Source organism: Haliotis asinina, chromosome 6 (genome assembly GCF_037392515.1).
Source record: "Haliotis asinina isolate JCU_RB_2024 chromosome 6, JCU_Hal_asi_v2, whole genome shotgun sequence".
In the NCBI taxonomy this organism is placed as follows: Eukaryota; Metazoa; Mollusca; class Gastropoda; order Lepetellida; family Haliotidae; genus Haliotis; species Haliotis asinina.
Genome location: NC_090285.1, coordinates 9,696,441 through 9,712,925, shown reverse-complemented (window position 1 = coordinate 9,712,925; position 16,485 = coordinate 9,696,441). Strand labels below are relative to the sequence as shown.

Genomic DNA, 16,485 nt, shown 5'->3' with positions numbered 1-16,485 from the left:
TGTAAGCATCAGTCAAATCAAAAGGATACCTATCCTTGTTATGCAGACAGTGTTATCTTTAGAAGTGAAACTGAAGTGCTTTAGAAACCCCTGTAGCTGAAGAAAAGATCAAGGTTTACCTGTAGTATACTCTGAATGACTGGAAGAATGTTTTATTCTAAATTTGCTGTTTGTCAAATATTTTATTTGTATAGTTACGGGAGCGCATTTTCTGTAAATGGTGTTATTGATTAAGTGATAATTGGGTCACAAAGTTTTGTTTTCAGTGATAGTTATTATGGCTCACATTTCGTATCATAAGTGTTCAGTGCTATCAGTATTTTAGCGGCAGACCTATAAGAAAGTTCTCTAGAGTTAAATCCCTTTGAGAATGGTTTGACTGAGGTAAACTCGAGGCTGGCTGACAAACCTTTAAGTTAATGTCGATGAACTCGAGCTCAAATGTGTCTGAGTTATGTTTTGCTGGTTTCGAGGCGATTTCTTATACCTTTGTCACGGCAAATAATTAACCGTAACAGTATCTACAGTTAGTTCTACGCGAGCATCAATGTTGGTGCTTTTCAAATTGAACTGTTTTGTTTAAAGTATATTGTTTGTATATTGAGCATTACCTTGTCAATTTACATGTGCATAGAATGTATGTCATTAAAGTATGTCAGTATGATCATCATATAGCATATCATTGCGTGTTCCAGTAAAGAATCATCATATTAACACATGCTACAAGAAATTGGTTCTAAATCTTGACTGTTTGTTGCGATGGCAAAGTACATAGGTTCTGGAGTTTGTAAAGAGATCTTATAGATGTATCAAAGTTTGTCACGGGCAACTAATAGGTAATGATTCTATTATAAAGTGGTTGATGTTGATTTTATTTCAGTTAATTATCAACAGATGACTTCTATTTTTACGGTTTAAATCCTGGAAAACATGTACAATGTTGTGACTGCAAAAATGAATTTCACTTTTATGGCTAGTTTCAATGCCAATTGATTTGGCTATACATAATGGCATGTGAAAAAGTTGCAAGCCGCCGGATAAAGTGATTGAACATGTTGTATTTGTTGTTTATTCGCGGGTGTTGGGGTAGCCTAGTGGTTAAAGCCTCGTCATACTAAACACTTGGTTTGATTCCTGACATAGGTACAGTATGTGAAGCCAATTTCTGGTGTGATATTCTGCCCTGATATCACAAGACTATTGCTAAAAGCAGTGTTAAACATCACTCACTCACTCACTCACTCAATTACTCACTATATCACTCACTGTATCTTACATCTATTATGTAAAATAACTGTTTAGTTGAGCATGACCCTGAAATGAGTTGCAATTTTATCATTTATTTGTCTGCATCGAAAAAGAAAATTATTTTACGTTACACTTCTCTTGTTCAAATACTAGCATATGAAAAGCGTACACTGAAAGACCACAGAATTGTTATTTACCATTAGTGTTATAAAACCTGTAGAATTAACGCTATCATAAGTCACTGTCTTGCAAATGTTTATATCATATAAACCACATATCAGCCTCATCTTTACAAAAACACTCATTGTATTCATTTATTAAATTTAAAATTTTGTTTTTAGCTCTGTGACACAAATCATTCCTCATCATGTTTTTGTTCATAGAGAATCTACACTGTCGTCGGACAAAGAGATGGCAGACGGCAGTGTATAATCTCTGTGAAATCTAATGTTAACTAAAACAGGATGAGGAATGATAAATCATTTATTAAAATCAATATTATGTCATGGTTTATAGGCCTGACCAAAAGCATTCAACAGGTATGGCGGGCGCTTACCTGTTCAGAATGTTAGCTTGTAATCATTGTTGTGATGTACTGTGAACATCTCAGTCATAGATGTATTTCGTTTAAAGCTGTATAGGTGTGTCATGGATTTTTTTCTGAAACCCATATTGAAAATGCTCCATATAACTTCACATTGTTGATAAATCTTAGTGCAATCCATTTGTATTCCTTGATACGTGGATTTAAGTTACCGAATATTGAGATTGTATGAGCGCCCTCGAACTCTCTGAAACTTAAATGAGTATGTGACTGCATATAAAGACTACTACTTTTATTTTAAAGGGAATAATGCGAATGACCCGTCGTTTACTCTCGTTTCGCTTTGTCCATGTGAAAGTCTCGAGATAAACGACCAACTCTTTTACTCATACATTTGTTCATGAAAAAAACCTGTAAAAAGTGTGTATGAGGAACAAAACCAACATGGTCAACTAAATTGATTTAACATTTTGAGAAAGAGTGAAAACATTTATACAGCTTTTGGATCTGATGCATGAATTTAGATGCAAAGGCTTGTATGAGTCTGGACGTATTTTGTAGCGAACTAAGTCTGTTAATGGACAACGTTATTCAGCGGCATCTCAGTAGTAACGTGATAAAATAGAAAAATATGTCGCGCTTGGTCTATACCGTCGCGCAGTAATATCCGGAAACTCGGCTGGAGAGTACTGACTCCAAATGAATTTCCATATTAAAAATGTCGTGGTTACATTTTCTTGGTTTGACTTAGCAATAATCACATGGGTTAAGTAGAAAAATGGTTCACATTTTGTCCTATGAAAGAGTTTGTACATTAACTTGCAGCTTACGACTTGCAGATTTTAAGTTCCATCCTCAGTAATAATTTTTGGTACAATGACAACATCATAACTGTTCACTTCCCTGTTCCCTGATTTTACTGTTGGTGAGAATGTCATTTCTCCCTCCTGTCACCGAATTTAGATCGTAAGTGCTGTTACTTCATACCAGCGCCGATCCTGCAACACAGGTATAAAGTCAACAGACAGTCCACTCATCAGTGAAATCATGGCGACATCTTTCGAAGAAACAATCACGTTCCAATCCTCCGTTGGCACCGCAAAAGCAGACGACACGTCCACCTCGAACGCGTTAACCACTAATCTATTCATCGCCCTCTTTAGAAACTGAAGTTAATTAGTATACTTCGATGGGGAGCAGTGTTATGCGGATGTGCTTTTGCTTATGGCAGATGTACTTCTGAACGCAAGACGTAGGAAGCTTTCCGTTAACATTTTCTATATTATTGCAAACTTTGGATAAGGGAGGGAACAGCTGACAACTCATCAGCACAAACATCTTCATAAAAAGCTAATCATAAATAGTGTTTTCTGTGCCATACTAGTTGAGGCCAGTAGCAGTGTCGTCTTTCCGTTGAATACATAATTTCTCACGCCATGCTGATGAGGTGAACCTCTTTGGTGTCTAAGATGAGGGACAGCGAGTTTTTGACATCTACTCCTAACCCTTTGGTTATAACCATGTAAATTCAACAGAGATTGTGTTGCTGCAACAGGTTTCTTAAGATGTAGCATATTATATATTGTGTATATATGCGGTCAAAGCAGTTGTCTGTTTATTCTTTGAATACAAAAATGTTGGTTAACTAAGATACATCTCTATATCACATTATCAACTATTTCATGTGGAAGATTCATTTCATCAATTGGCTTTGTCATTGTCAACAAGGTACGGTATTATAAAGGTTCACCAGGTAACTGTCAGTCTCTAATGTCACCCCATGAAAAACCATGGACACTTATGTCCATGTAAACACCTGTGCTGATGCCAACCATTATGTCATGGCGATGACCCATGCCCACTGACATGGCATCTGGTTGACAGGGATGGGAGGGATTGTGATGCTGATTCCTTTGGGTGAAGCATACTGCCAAGAAAAGGAGCCTTCAGTGTACCCAAGGAGATTGACCTTTGTTCCATTGTTTGGCCGAGCCGATCCAAGTACAAGCTGACCTGGCTGTGGCCAGTTGAGCACAATGGCATAGACAGCCCCAGCTCTCTGCGTGTACCTTCAGAGAGAAGACGACGTGAAATTTACAAGAAAGAATAAGATTGTATGCTTCCACGACACCTAAATCCGTTTGTACTTGAGTCATACGGGGTCTAGGGAAGTGGTGTTGAATATATGAAGTACCTACCAAACTCCTGGTGTGACTGTGTCGTTCTGGACCGCCCAAGGTTTGGAGGAGTAGATGGCCTCTCCATTCACCTTTAGCCATTCTCCCATCTGACGAAGTCTTTCCTCATATATGGCGCTAATCATGCCATATTTGGTTGGCCCCACATTGATCACCAGGTTCCCTCCACAGCTGAAATGGTGAATATCAACCTTGAAAATGATTCTTTTTCTTATGAGATTTGTTATAAATGTTATGATGCATATATTTATTCGTGGCACAGGGTGCTGGTTCTCTGAGATGTAGGAATTCAGTATGCTGGACTGCATCCCACAAGTCTCTCAGGAACCAATCCAAAACTCAATGGCCAATAATGTCCACAGATTTATGTAGGTACACACCTGACTATTTGAACCAGCCGTGCTATTATCTCATCCATAGTCAGATAATCTTCCAGGACAGCCTCTCGACGGAATCCCCATGATTTCTTGTCAATTGTTAATCCACCCTCCCACTTTCGTGGTTGAAGTACTCCTATAACACTCAGAATCAGTTGTGTTCTCAGCTCTCAGTGTTCATGCAGACGTAATCAAGTCTACGTTTGATAATCAGAAAACAGACATGTATACAATTAACGTGATTCCATAAAATTGTTTAAAATTAAGATTTTTAGTGTATGTTTCAACGAAAATCATTAAACACAATCTATGTACATGGAACTTTTGGAATTTGACTATCAACGTTTCCATTCTATTTAAGCTAAACCTTGGAAAATTCCCACCTTGTGTGTGAAATGTCTCCACAGAAGTGTTGGAGAAGGGTAGCCCGGTTGTTGGCGTATACCCTCATCACACTGAAGAATTATGTTAATTCAATACATGGGTTCACAGGTAGGGTCCATAGGCCATATTCTTGTGTACCCTCCAGGGTATTTTCTCAGTCATTGCTAAACGAGCGTAAAATGAAACGCACGTAAAATTATAATTTAGTACCTGGATTGTACCTGTCTGCACATGTCAAGTAGCCCCCATGATGGCATATGTCCCCTCTTCCCCATCTGTCATTGACGACAACCTTATCCTTTACTGGGCTGGAAAGAAAATATGTTTAGGAAACTGATATTTACGCCATTGGACACAATGACGAGCACATATTCCTGCCAAGGGTAATATATGATGTTTAATCTTAGCAACGGAATAAAGAACATACCGTCGGTTTTGGTCCATATTTTTGCCTTAAGTGACATGTATTTCTGTATTATTTTTCAAAAGGCTACATGATGTTAATGCATTTTCAATTCATTAGCACATACCTGTCATTGTACAGCCAGGTCAGGAACTCCTTGGAACCCCAGTAAGTGTCTGGGGCCTCCCAGTCTCCATCAGACCACAATAGGTCGGGTTCGTAAGTGTTCACAAGCTCGTAAAGCTCTGGAATAGCCTTTTGCTGAAATAGGTTTGATTATGACACTATTTTCTTATTTTCATGATACACATTGTTACAAGAATATATGTAATGACTCCATAAATCCATAAATGCACCAAAATGAACAGGCAATAGGAGATTTATAGACTTTGTTCTTTCTTTGTAGGATCGGAATGCTAACACTGTCAATGTGGTTAATTCGCAACAGAAGATATTCACTACAGATTGTAGGGCTATAATTTCCCTGAAGGAGCCAATACGGTTATATACCACTGGCAAAATTATGGTGGATTAATTTAATTAGCTTTGTTACTCACTCATCCAGTTAACGCTCAGCGACCAACACATAAATTACCATCCTCCTAAATAATTAAATCCATTGTCAACACACACACACACCAACAAAAGCGCTCCTACAATATCCTGAAGCACTCAAAGTCACCACTGTGGCAGCAGAGAGCAAAGGTGTTAACGTTAAAGTGTTTACTTTACATGCTAAAGTTCTGGGTTCAGGTCTGATACGTAAAACCAGTTTTATGTCCGTAGATATAATAAAGTCATAAAAAGCCACAATCACCCGCCAATACTAACGGAACGCAGCTGACCATCACATTAACACATTGTCACTATCAGCAAACCCTCACTGATACACATAAAACGTAAACGCTGACCTCGGCAAATTTGGTTGTGGTGAAGTTGTTGCCCTTGTCCTGTAGATAGAGTGGGTGGAACCACTCATACATAGAGTGGTACAGGCCAAGGTGAATATCTGTCTTTGACTTCAGTGCTCGGGCCATCTCACCTGTTGATATCATTTCTTTTCATTTCAATACATGTACTTCCATTTCGGACTTAAAATATATTCATGTTGTCAAGTACTCTTTACCCTGATTTGTGGTGTGAACAGAGAGGAAATAAAAATTTAAAAAAAGAAGAAAACATGGACCAAAGTCTAAAATTGACTGACGTTTTTGAATTCTGCTTCCCAGACTAAGCACGAAAGTTTTACAAAAACCGAATAATATTACCCTGACAAAGTATCGGAGATTGTATGGTATGTGCTGAAAAACATGCTGAACCTTTATTTAGAACCAAGAATGATTATATTGCGAACAATCTCAAGTACTGTTTTGATATTAGAATCAGTCTCATTGTAGATATTATTATTACCAACAATATCTCTCTTGGGACCGACCATCATCGAGTTCCAGTTGAAACTGACGTTAGTCGGCCAGTTGCAGAAGCCTCCGCAATGTTTGGTTATGAACACAGTGTATCTGAAAACAGCGTAAACTGAGTCGATGTATGGGATCAATGGCTGGCAAATGTATGGAACTGTCATCATCCTACACTGCCAGACCTCCGGGGAAAAGTCACTGGGGAAACTTAAATAATGCGTTCAACGTATTATGTAGGAAACAGAACTTAAGATGCAGCGGGTTTGTAAAACTTGTGATCATGGTCATCTGATCCCATTATCACTCTTAGTTGTAAACACAATAATTTGCAGTGAAAATGCGTATTGCAATGGACAACGATTCAGATACGAAGATACCAAATAAAACAACACTGGGCGAAGACAATGGGTGGAGAAAGATACACAGAAAATCTTTAGGTGATTACAGGCTGGACCCACGGCATTAGTTCAGACTAAGTATCACAAGTGAATATTTTCCATTTCTGGATTTTAGTGTGAATTACAGTATATGAAATAGCGTTAAATTCCTTAATGGTAAGTACAAAAAAATAGTTCTCAAAATCTAATGTAAAAATATGTTGTGAAACCAAAGCTCTGCTCGGTGACACTGTAGACAGCCATGGGGTAGTTGGGTTGTGCTGCAGCACTGAAATAATATAATCATACTTAGCCCCAGAAGCCGCAAACAGTTCAGCCCAAGCCTCAGCATCATAGAACTCTGCCGTGAAGTCACTTGCGAAGTCAGCATAGGTGAAGTCAGGTTTATAGTTGTCCTGCATGTACTGCACATACATTGGATTTTTGTCTCCTTGCCATCGTTCCCAAAACCATTCGTTTCCAAAACTTGGCACTGAAAAGATTCCCCATGACACAAATACTCCAATTTTGGCTTCATCATACCATGTTGGTAATGGCCTGGAATCTAGGGACTCCCATGTGGGGTCATAGCGAGTCTCAGTCTTCTTGTTTTCTGAACGTCCATGTGCTGTCGTCAAAGTTAGGAATATCAAGGCGACCGTCTTTGTGTCCATTGTTGATGTCGGACAGGTGTGTTTATGAAAGTGATGATGTTTCAACACTATCTCTTTATGGACCAAACAAAGTCAGGCACAGCTGATTATATCAGGTATCCGTATGGTCAAGGTTAAAGATAGTACATCCATTATCATCCTGCCTATTATTAATGTATCTGCGTTTTTTCAAAATGAATTGACAAGAGGTCACCTCTGCGTTAATTTGCATTCAAAGTGGCGGACTAAGGTGAAATTCGACATGTTTCTCGTAAGGCATGAAATATGTCAGCTGTCTTGATCTGTCACCCCTTCGTCCCGACATTATAGCTGTCGAGGTTATGGTACACTGAGTTAGTGAGTTATGAGTGAGTGAATGAGTTTAGTTTTACGCCGCACTCAGCAATATTCCAGCTATATGGCGGCGGGTTAGTTTATGAGGGTGGGTGGATCTTAGTATCTCCCAGGTACGCTCATGTCTGCGTTCATTGGTGTATGGGTTCAAGTAGTTCAACAGTTAACCTTATACACCAGGTGAAGATTGAAGCTGATACGGACGCCAGTGCATACGTCTTCAAAATATTATGTTTTCTCAGTCTTGCTGGACTTACGACTCTGTCTGCGAATAGTTTTCATGATAGGATTCAGTAACTGTTGTAAAGTCTTTTACAAAATGTCCAGTCCTGTCTGTAGTAGTTGTCACAGAACTAGCTCGTTTATTTTCCAGTTCTCAACACGATCTCCCAGAATTAGTTTGGTGCGGAGAACTCTCCCCTATGGACCCAAACGTCATCACGCTCAGCTTGTAATCGGGCTGGACTCTAAGGACGCCCAGCTGGGTTTGACACATAACTTCTAAATTTTCCTGGTTTTGTTAAGCAGTCGATCAAATAGTTACACGTGTGTTCAGGAACATTGTATGGGATAGACGAGTGGCCATTTCAACAGTGGTAACATGTGTTATTGCTGTTGAGACATAGTTGCGAACCATCAACTATAGATATGTTGGTGTGATGTTTGGTCAAGGTCTTGATTGTTTTTTCTGTGATCTATGTGTCATGTGGCCCTGATGTGGGTTGACATTGTCCTGTAGATACAGAAGGTGGTACAATTCAAACAGACTATCGTGACAAGGTGCAGACGTGTCTTAGATTTCACCGCTTCAGACATCTCATTCTTTGATGACTTCAGGCCTTATATTTGATACATGGTTTGTTGATTGTCCATTAACAAAATTGTTGAAATATTGTCTTGAGACTATAATTTTTTTTGCGAATGATGAAGTGAATAAATGCACAAAGGTGACGTTGCCAGTGTTGATGGTGGTATTAATGTTGAAATGTACATAGATGTACGATTACAACAATTTGCAGTTTCTTTCTGCTGTTTTCCCGATGAACAATACACCCTTCAAGGCAAGCATATTCCGTGCACCCAACCAGGGTTGTACAGGCCAGAAAGGCGATCAATAGTCCATATAACATGGTACACCCAGGCCTTAAAATACCTTGAAGTGTCCGGTAGATCCTGAAAAGAGAACTTCAGAGACGGCTTGGACTGAGCTCAGCTCAGGGTTTGGCGAAAGCAGTCACAGAGATGTCTATCACGTCTAGAACATTCTCCTTGCAGAACCATATAGATAGCGACATGTAATCAATATATCAACAGGTATTTAAGTAAATCAGTGCAATTGTCACTCCTCATTCGAAAACCCAGGCATGGTAGCATACTGAATGTTTGCTTTTGCCACTAAAGAGAAGCTCATGCAGATCTTCAAAAGAAATGAATTACAGTTAAGCCATGATTTCGCTAACCGCTAACATTTTATCCAAAGAATGAAGAAAGGGTCGCCACATTAAGCTACATATACCATTTATTGCAAGAAAGACGTTCCTTGTTGAAAGTAATCGTATTTATACAATATGTAAATTCACCATTGGACCTTTCTTAAGACGAGAGAACAAAAACACAGGCAAAACACAAATACTTTTGTTTAGTTTCTCGAAATATGAAAATTTCATGACGCCTTAGTTTTGAACGTTCGTGATCTTGAACACCCATGCCCACTTGCACGGCATGGCGTTTGCTGGAATGGCCGGAATGTTGATGTTGATTCCTTGACCTGCAGCCTTTGTGTAGCTAAATGTGCCAGAGTAGCCCAGTAGACTGACCACAGTGTTGTCATTAGGGATAGGACGGGTCAGCTGGAAGGTCCCAACATTGGGCCAGCTTATGACGATTGCGTAGATGTCTTTCTGTTGTCCGTTTGTCCTTGAGGTGTACCTGAACATGGTTCAACGTTACTATAAAGACCCATTCCATAGAAATCTGTCTATTGTTGATTGTACTACTCTGCCTCTATCATGAAATGTAAATGTATTAATTTTGAATAGTGGGAATACCTGGTGTTCGCAAAAAGTTACATCCTGCTCTACAACATATATAAATTTAGTAAAACAACTCCACATATATTGAAACATAGGGAATTGCATCGCACATCATTATTGTTCACCTGAATGCCATCCTTATCACAATCCAGTCGTTTAATTTTCCTTGAAATCTGTGTGAAAAGCTCAATCGTAACCGAGTTTGCAAAATTATGACATCAAATCCTTACCATATTTCCGGTATCACAGTTTCATTCTGGTAGGTCCAGGGTCTTGTTTTGTAGATGCCTTCACCATTCACCTTGAGCCATTCGCCCATCTGCTTCAGCCTCTCCTCAAAGATGGGGCTGATTACACCGTAGTGAGTTGGTCCAATGTTCATGAGTAGATTGCCGTTACAGCTTGAACAAAGGAGACAACGGTTAATTAGGACAACTTAGATGCTAAACGGCATGATAGGTTCATGTTATGTCTACTAGATACTGACTCGACTGCATGTACACATCGTGCGTTGATGTATTACCATGAAAGCTGTCTGCTTACATGTTATGGGAGAAAACGTTTTCAAGAACAAGCACCATGTGACAATTATTTACCATTAAAGCTGACTGCTCACATCTCATGAAAGACATCATCAACTATGTGACAGTGGTATGAAGGAATCTTCTGGTTATTTTAAAGTGAAAGTCGTTTGTTGGATCGTTCAAGATCATTAGTTATGAGCAACCTAACAATGGTTGGCAAACACTACTGCTGTCCCAGACACTAGATAAAAGCGACGCAAGATGCATATAAGGCAGCCATTATTGGTGTGGAAACTGGTATTTACCGCCTGGAAACTGGTTTACCTGACAGTTTTAGCTAGAGTCTCGATGAGCTCCTCTATGGTAAGGTAGTCAGACAGGGGTGCATTGCGTCGGAAACCCCACGACTTCTTGTCTATTGTCATGGCGTTCACCCATTTGTGCTTCTGCAGAACACCTAGAAGATAAGACAAGCCAGAATGCATTATCGCGTGGATACAATGAGAGCTAATAGGGTTTGTTTCCTGATAGGTTGGTCAAAGGTTATAACGCAGTAACAAATATATAACTACAGCTGCACCGTCCTGTTCTTTCTAGTTCAGATATGACTTAGAATGCTACTGTCTAATAGGCTGAGGGAATGAGAGGGTAAAGCATTGTGAATAGCTCGCTTCACGACACGTTTCAAAATTTTGGGTTTTGAGCTGGCAAACCCACAGGTGGTGTTGTGATGAACACCATCCCAACCCAACACCATGGCCCTTAAACTAATTGTACAGGTCAAAGGCCATGGTTGGTCCAGACTTGGGTTTGAGTAGACAGCGATCAAAAAGCCAGAATGTGTCCAACCTGAGCCATTTGGCAACAAACAAAATTTCTACTTCATTATCTTCCTACCAACAAAAATTACATGTTGTATGTTTGTTCACGTACCAGGGTTGTACCTATCTGCACACGTGTGGACACCTCCGTGAGTACAGATGCACCCCATGCCCCACCGGTCATTGGTCACTACTTTATCTTTGATTGGGCTGGAATGAATACGACGTCTTTTTGAGATTTGAACCTTCAAGTATTGTTGGGTATCTAACTACTGTCCATGGACATTGCACACATACATATTTCCTACCTTTTTTTCAGTACTGATTATGAGCTTGAAGGTGACAAGCGAATAAATCTTGTAACAAGTAAAAGAATTGGGTAACATGTTATTGCCCCTCGTAATAAGTGCGTGAATCTTGTATCAAGTATTTAAATTTCGTGAAAGGGTGAGTTGTGATAAAGTCTAGCTATTTAATGCTTTCTTAAAAAGAACATACTGATCACTGTGTTAGAGTATGTGTTGAAAGGTAATGTACCCTTGCAGAAATTATTGACACCAACCTGTCGTTATACAGCCATGTCAGAAACTCCCTGGATCCCCAGTAGGTGTCTGGAGCTTCCCAATCTCCATCAGACCACACAATGTCAGGCTCAAAGGTGTTCACAATCTCATATAGCTCAGGCATGATCTTGAACTGAAGTAATATGGAGGATACTAATCCTACTAGGATTACTACTGGAAGATAATGAGACTTCTCTATAGAGTAGACGATTACACATATCACTCTTCAAGTACTGACATCTAAATACATTTTAGAAATACGATTGATGAACATAGATACCAGATTTTAGTAGAGAGTATATACGCCTCAGTCCATGTTTGCATTGTAATTTATTTAATATACAGAAAACCTAAACATTTCGATCAAGAAAATGATTCTAACATCTTTCCATTATTTAAAAGAATGACCATAAATCTAGTAAGGAACATTACAACGGACGTATGATGTCTAATCATTTTCACCGGGCGTTACATTTTGGTATCAAAACTACTTACGCCAAATTACCCGGTTTGACATTTGAAAATGAAAGTTTTTACAATACAGTCTTTTTACACACTGACTATAGCAATAGGCCAAACATTACATCAACAAATCTCCTGGTGGTGAAATTGTTCTCTTTGTCCTGTAGATAAAGAGGGTGGAACCACTCGTACAGCACATGGTAAAGACCGAACCTTACGTCTGTCTTAGTGCGGACTGCTTGTGCCAACTCGGCTGAAACAACAGAAAATGTTTGTCAGCGTTTGGAAAATGTTCGTTTGACAAATGATCCATGTGTTACATTTTGGCATCTCTACAACTATTTTGTATACAGCTAACATTATTGTGTATAGCATATATGCCCTCTTGGTTCTTGCCAGGGGGGTATGCAGTACAAATGGTGGACTTTACTATGGCAGGTTCAAGGCATTGGTATAAATCAGCTAACAACCCGTGTAAGGTTAATGTAATTTCAAGTATTCATTACCGACAATATTCCTCTTAGGTCCCGCAGCCATGGAATTCCAATTGAAGGACACATTGCTCGGCCAGTGACAGAAACCCTCGCAGTGTTTACTCACGAAAACAGTGTACCTGGGATGATTACAGCATAATTATTGAGTGATTATTGCTTTTCACTACACCACCAGAAATGTTTAGATGCAGCACTGTGTAATATTCTTGGTATGAATTGTTAATGAGTACATACATTAAATGCAAACGACTTGTCCATGGATAAACTATAGTGAAATCATAGTGAGAGACAATTTTCGTATTACCTCATTATCCTTGACTGTACTATAGCTTTGACTGAAGTTAAATCACTTCACGGCATAAAATCTAGTTTGAATGTAATGACAATGTCTGTGAAAAATGGTCCATACATCTTTCTCTACACTAACACCAGTCTAAACTTTATTACGCTGTCTCAAGAACTATTACAACTGATGTACCATCTTTGTTAAGAACAATAGAAATAGTTAACCAAGTGCTACACACATCACCAAGCCGCATGATGATAATATCAGTTTAACCGTACATATCAACTTTTCTGAATGACAAGAAGATGGATATGATCATAGATGATTTAGATCTATCATTCTCCAATTGAAGACATTTTACTATAATAAGATATAAATCAGAGAATGAGATATAGAGTGCTTTAGTATCAGGAGTTGTGCAGAGTACCATGAAGTTTACAAACAGTGGTGACAAATGATGATGATTTTAACATATATACATGGCAATGAATCAACTTATGTACAGGTGTCTATATTTCTTATTGATATATACATGTGTTGCTTTACAGAAGAGTATACCTACTTGGCACCCGAAGATTCCAAAATTCTTGCCCACTCATCAGCATCAAAGAATTCTGCGGTGAACATTGGAGCAAAATCAGCATATGTCCAATCTGGTCGGAAGTTATTCTTCATGTACTCAACAACTTCTGGTACCTTTCGCTTTTGCCAGAGGTACCAGAACCATTCTGAGCCAAGACTTGGTACCGAGAAGACTCCCCAGTGGATGAAGATGCCAAATTTGGCCTCGTCATACCATGCAGGAAGTGGTCTTGCATCCAGTGATTCCCACGTTGGCTGATACTGGCCGTACACTGACAATACTGTAAGTACTGATAGTATTAGAAGTGGAGTCAGGAGTTTGAGAGAAATCATGTTGCCGTGACTACCTTTGAGGGTTTCCGTCGTTTGTGTTTCTGGGAGTGAGGTATTGTAGTGGCGATGATTTTCGAGCAGATTAGATAGTATCAATCACCTTGACCCCCAGTAAGGATATCTTGTATCATGCCCAGTGATGTGTCCACCTTAAAGTGTGCTGCACTTTAAAGTCATGCTGTGATCTGTATATTGACTTTACATGAGATACTCTGTTCTTTATGAAGGACAGACGATAAAAATCCTCTATGACATCTTTGCCATTACTCTATATATAGTTATATAGAAGACCTTGTTTGTGAGGAGTTGCCTACAGTTCTCCCATACAAATATGGACTGTAGTTTAATTTTGTATTTCCAGGTTGTATGAGGTACTGAGGCAGCTCAGACTAACATAATGGACTGGGTGAATTGTTGTTGGCTGGCGACCTCGCTATGAATGGCATTATTACATACACTGTTTCATTATGTGTCATCCACAAGACGTATGGAGTTAAAATGAAAGATCGTGATGCTAGGATTACAAATGTTCACTAGGAAAAGTTGCGGTAATAATTTCGCCTTTTCGTTTGCATCATATAAGCAGCTATATTTGCTAGTGATAAATTCCACATAAGTTCTGCTGTCATTGCCTTTCCAAGCCACTCCAAACCGAACCATAACAGGTGTTCAGGTGCCTAGTTATTTTGGACTTCTGCGATATGAAAGACTGCCAAAGGCGGCATTAGACTTTGAATCAGGAACGGAGGAACATGACATGGAGATGGACATGACCCTTTAGTGGAAAATATCATAAGATCGCTTAGACTTCGTTCTTAGCATTGCGACACGTGAAGGTCCGGGGTAGAATAGGCCTTCGGCAACCCATGCTTGCCATTAAAGCCGACTATGCTTGTCGTAAGAGGCGACTAACGGGATCGGGTGGTCAGGCTTGCTGACTTGGTTGGCATATGTCATCGGTTCCCAGTTGCGCAGATCGATGCTGATGTTGTTGATCACTTAATTGTCAGGTCCAGACTCGATTATTTACAGACCGCCGCCATATAGCTGTAATATTGCTGAGTGCGGCGTAAAACTAAATTCACTTACTCTTAGCATTGCAGTCTATGAATAATGACTGGACATTTATGCAGATTTTAAGTTTACTGCATTGACACAAATGTGTATCTGAGCATCCGATAGTGGTAGTCTCCTAAAGATCTCAAAACTGTCGTCTTGCTTGACTTGTATGTTTTCCAAATGATATTCAGTGTGTAATTCTGGATCATATCAATGTATGCGTAATGTTTTGTACTTTACAATACATCTAGGCCTTTATCGCGGGGGTAGTGTAAATGGGTCTACTTACCCAACATATAATACCTAAAAATGAATCAGTCAACCATGCATTGGTTCTTAGAATATTCTACAGCGGAGGAAAGTTACGAGTTTAGCTTCGTCGTTCCACGATTGGGTTCATAGGGAACTACAGAGTTTGGTCAACAGTGGTGATATTTGGTGCCGTAAAGATATGAGCATATTAGTATATGTTACCATTTTCAGAAATGTCGATGTACCACCGGGTCAGTATCACAATGGAGCTATATGCATTGTTGTCATAAATCGGGCTGACCTTGACCTGTTGACACATTAGAAGCAGCCATTGAAACATCAGTTCTAGATAGGTTGCGTAATCTTTTCAAGGTTATGATAGCGTGTGGTGATGTATAGCTGCAGACAGACTGATAATGCAAGTTCTTTTCCCTGCCACGACACACAGTAAAGAACCATGTACAAATATACGTACTTGCAACTTTCTCATCTATTTTTGAAGTCGCATTTTCACTTATGAGTTTTGTTAACAATAAATTATGTTCTGTTGGGCTGAAATTAAATAGACTTATATGGATTTCCTGTCTGTTCATGATTGTACAGGAGCATGCCATGGGGTTGTATTTAAAGCCTACGTAGTATGCTTAGGTTTATAGATTGCATAAAAAGAATTTTATCATATCAGATAATCATTCCTGTTATCTGATTTCAGACATATCTTACTAACTGCTCCAGCAACCATCCTTACCTTTGAATAGATAGTTTGCAATGTTCATATACAAATTACTACACGCTTCAGTTTTTGCTATTTGTATACATAGTCTGTTGTCATTCATGATTAAAACTGTGACGAGGAACAGGTTAACAAAATATACTTTTGCCAATATTTCCAAAATTATTCTACTCCCTCCGCTGATTTAATAGTCCCTGGCTGGTGTTCTGGTGTAATTCTCTAATCCTCTAATCATATCTCTAATTTCATATCGTTATCTAATATGATCTCTCTGTATATGTATGTGTGCGTGCGCGCGCGCGCGCGCGCGCGTGTGTGTGTGTGTATGTATGTATGTATATATGTTGTATGTGTTAGGGCACAGGATGGTGAATGCGAAAGCCTATG

The 16,485-nt window shown here is 39.2% G+C and overlaps 2 protein-coding genes across 2 annotated transcripts; both read right to left on the bottom strand.

The window, feature by feature from the left end:
- Nucleotides 1-3,385: 3,385 nt before the first annotated feature.
- Nucleotides 3,386-7,703, bottom strand: LOC137288183 (alpha-L-fucosidase-like). Its single transcript, XM_067820617.1, has 8 exons — nucleotides 7,259-7,703; nucleotides 6,565-6,671; nucleotides 6,066-6,196; nucleotides 5,282-5,415; nucleotides 4,962-5,059; nucleotides 4,371-4,503; nucleotides 3,991-4,161; nucleotides 3,386-3,861 (listed from the first exon to the last, which is right to left on the bottom strand). Exons 1-8 carry the CDS (start codon nucleotides 7,621-7,623, stop codon nucleotides 3,627-3,629), a joined length of 1,374 nt encoding a protein of 457 aa, XP_067676718.1. The 5' UTR covers nucleotides 7,624-7,703; the 3' UTR covers nucleotides 3,386-3,626.
- Nucleotides 7,704-9,457: 1,754 nt separating this feature from the next.
- Nucleotides 9,458-14,119, bottom strand: LOC137286320 (alpha-L-fucosidase-like). The gene is made up of 8 exons (XM_067818105.1): nucleotides 13,702-14,119; nucleotides 12,866-12,972; nucleotides 12,482-12,612; nucleotides 11,897-12,030; nucleotides 11,447-11,544; nucleotides 10,838-10,970; nucleotides 10,220-10,390; nucleotides 9,458-9,885 (listed from the first exon to the last, which is right to left on the bottom strand). The coding sequence occupies exons 1-8, from the start codon at nucleotides 14,052-14,054 to the stop codon at nucleotides 9,630-9,632; spliced, it is 1,383 nt and encodes a 460-aa protein (XP_067674206.1). The 5' UTR covers nucleotides 14,055-14,119; the 3' UTR covers nucleotides 9,458-9,629.
- Between the last annotated feature and the right edge of the window lie 2,366 nt (nucleotides 14,120-16,485).

Coding starts and splice junctions, on each gene's coding strand:
- LOC137288183 (XM_067820617.1), bottom strand. CDS start 7,623: ATGGACACAAAGACGGTCGCCTTGATATTCCTAACTTTGACGACAGCA. Junction 5,416..6,065: donor CCACAACCAAATTTGCCGAG/GTCAGCGTTTAC, acceptor AACCTATTTCAG/CAAAAGGCTATTCCAGAGCT. Junction 4,504..4,961: donor TGCAGACAGGTACAATCCAG/GTACTAAATTAT, acceptor TGAGTGTTATAG/GAGTACTTCAACCACGAAAG.
- LOC137286320 (XM_067818105.1), bottom strand. CDS start 14,054: ATGATTTCTCTCAAACTCCTGACTCCACTTCTAATACTATCAGTACTT. Junction 10,391..10,837: donor ACTCTAGCTAAAACTGTCAG/GTAAACCAGTTT, acceptor CCTTTGTTCAAG/CTGTAACGGCAATCTACTCA. Junction 9,886..10,219: donor ACTGTGATACCGGAAATATG/GTAAGGATTTGA, acceptor AACCATGTTCAG/GTACACCTCAAGGACAAACG.